The sequence below is a fragment of the Cnephaeus nilssonii genome (genome assembly GCF_951640355.1).
Source record: "Cnephaeus nilssonii genome assembly, chromosome: 19".
NCBI classification, from domain to species: Eukaryota; Metazoa; Chordata; class Mammalia; order Chiroptera; family Vespertilionidae; genus Cnephaeus; species Cnephaeus nilssonii.
The window spans coordinates 36,133,421-36,135,254 of record NC_137090.1 but is presented as its reverse complement, the minus strand read 5'-3'; the positions used below and the strand labels follow the sequence as shown (position 1 = coordinate 36,135,254).

The 1,834-nt window shown below is 46.2% G+C and overlaps 1 protein-coding gene across 1 annotated transcript; it reads left to right on the top strand.

Annotated features, from left to right (window-relative positions):
* Positions 1-304: 304 nt before the first annotated feature.
* On the top strand, positions 305-1,252 carry LOC307114519 (olfactory receptor 3A2; the record flags this gene model as incomplete). The annotated part of the gene is made up of 1 exon (XM_079797033.1): positions 305-1,252. One exon carries the CDS (start codon positions 305-307, stop codon positions 1,250-1,252), a length of 948 nt encoding a protein of 315 aa, XP_079653159.1.
* Positions 1,253-1,834: the final 582 nt, after the last annotated feature.

The following is a 1,834-nucleotide window of genomic DNA, read 5'->3' as shown; positions in this document are numbered from 1 at the left end:
TACATCAAAGAGAAAGCCTGCTTTTTTCTTAATGTATTTTCCCAAGTATTCTGGCCCTTTCAATAAAGAGAGTATGGGAGGGATAGGTGATGGAGGTTTGGGGCATCTCAGCTGAGAGTAGGATAGAGGCTGTGAGGTGGTGGGAGGTCAGTGAGTTAGGTAGTGGGGAGTGAGAAATCATCAGCTGGAGCACTGGGAACTTAACCAGGGAGTTGTGAACATAGGTCCTTCAAAACATTTATGTTGAGTAAATACATTAGGTGGACTGATGCTTCAATGCCTGGGACATTTCCTCACAGGACTCATGGATCCAGAAGCTGTGACCAATGGGACTGTTGTTACTGAGTTCATTCTGCTGGGCCTCATTGAAACAGAGAAGTTGCAGTCTCTGGTCTTTGTACTTTTCCTCTTTGCCTACCTGCTCACAGTTGGGGGCAACCTCAGCATCCTGGCTGCCATCTTCGTGGAGCCTAAACTCCATACCCCCATGTACTTCTTCCTGGGGAACCTATCAGTTCTAGATGTTGGATGTATCACCGTCACTGTTCCTGCAATGTTGGGTCGCCTCCTGTCCCACAAGCGTACAATTTCCTATGGAGCCTGCCTCTCCCAACTATTTTTCTTCTACCTTCTGGCTGGTGTGGACTGTTTCCTGTTGACAGCCATGGCCTATGACCGATTCCTGGCCATCTGCCAGCCCCTCACCTACAGCGCCCGCATGAGCCATTCAGTGCAGTGGATATTGGTGGCTGTGTCTTGGGCCTGTGCCCTCACCAATGCGCTGATCCACACTATTGCCCTAACTACACTCAACTTCTGTGGTCCCAATGAGGTCAATCACTTCTACTGTGACCTGCCACAGCTCTTCCCGCTCTCTTGCTCCAACACCCAACTCAATGAGCTGCTGCTCTTTGCTGTTGGTTTCATAATGGCAGGTACACCGTTGACTCTCATTGTCACCTCCTATGTCCACGTGGCAGCTGCAGTTCTACGAATCCGCTCAGTGGAGGGCAGGAAGAAAGCCTTCTTCACATGTGGCTCCCATCTCACTGTGGTTTGCCTCTTCTATGGAACTGGTATCTTCAACTACATGCGTCTGGGTACAGAGGAGGCTTCAGACAAGGATAAAGGGGTTGGGATTTTCAACACAGTTATCAACCCCATGCTGAACCCCCTTATCTACAGCCTTAGAAACCCTGATGTGCAGGGTGCCCTGTGGCGGGTATTTGTGGGGAGGTGGTTGTTGACCTGACGGGTGACAGGGCCTCTCCTTTTCTGCCTTTTTTGGGTTGAGGAAAATTTCCCTTGAAGTCAGGAACCTGGTGAAATGATTATGAATGATTCATTAATAGATCCTCATGTTGGAAAATTTTATGTGCTGTGTTTGTCCTGGAAAGAAACCCTACATAATTTATTCATACAATAATATTTATTGAATTGCTTCTATGATGCAAATGCTTCTCTAGGGCACAGGTGAACAAAATAGACAAAAGTCTCCACTCTCATGCAACTCACATTCTTTTTTTCTTTTATGTTTTTAATCTTGCAGTTCACTTTCTAATGAAGGAAAAGCAAAGAAATGAAATAAATAAGCAGCATATATGATAGATCACGTCATGATTCGTGCTATAGAGAAAGACAAGTAGATAAGGGGATATGAGGTTATGATATGCCCAGCACGTCCCCCTGGCAAGTTGCTACCTTTGTTTTGGCTATGCTCACTTTCCATGAAGAGTTGCCGCTTTGGAAGCCAGGTAGTTCTGGGGCAGCAAAGAAGAATTATTTGCTCAATCAGAGCCCTAATCGCCAAGAATAGAACTGTGAAGTTTTCTTT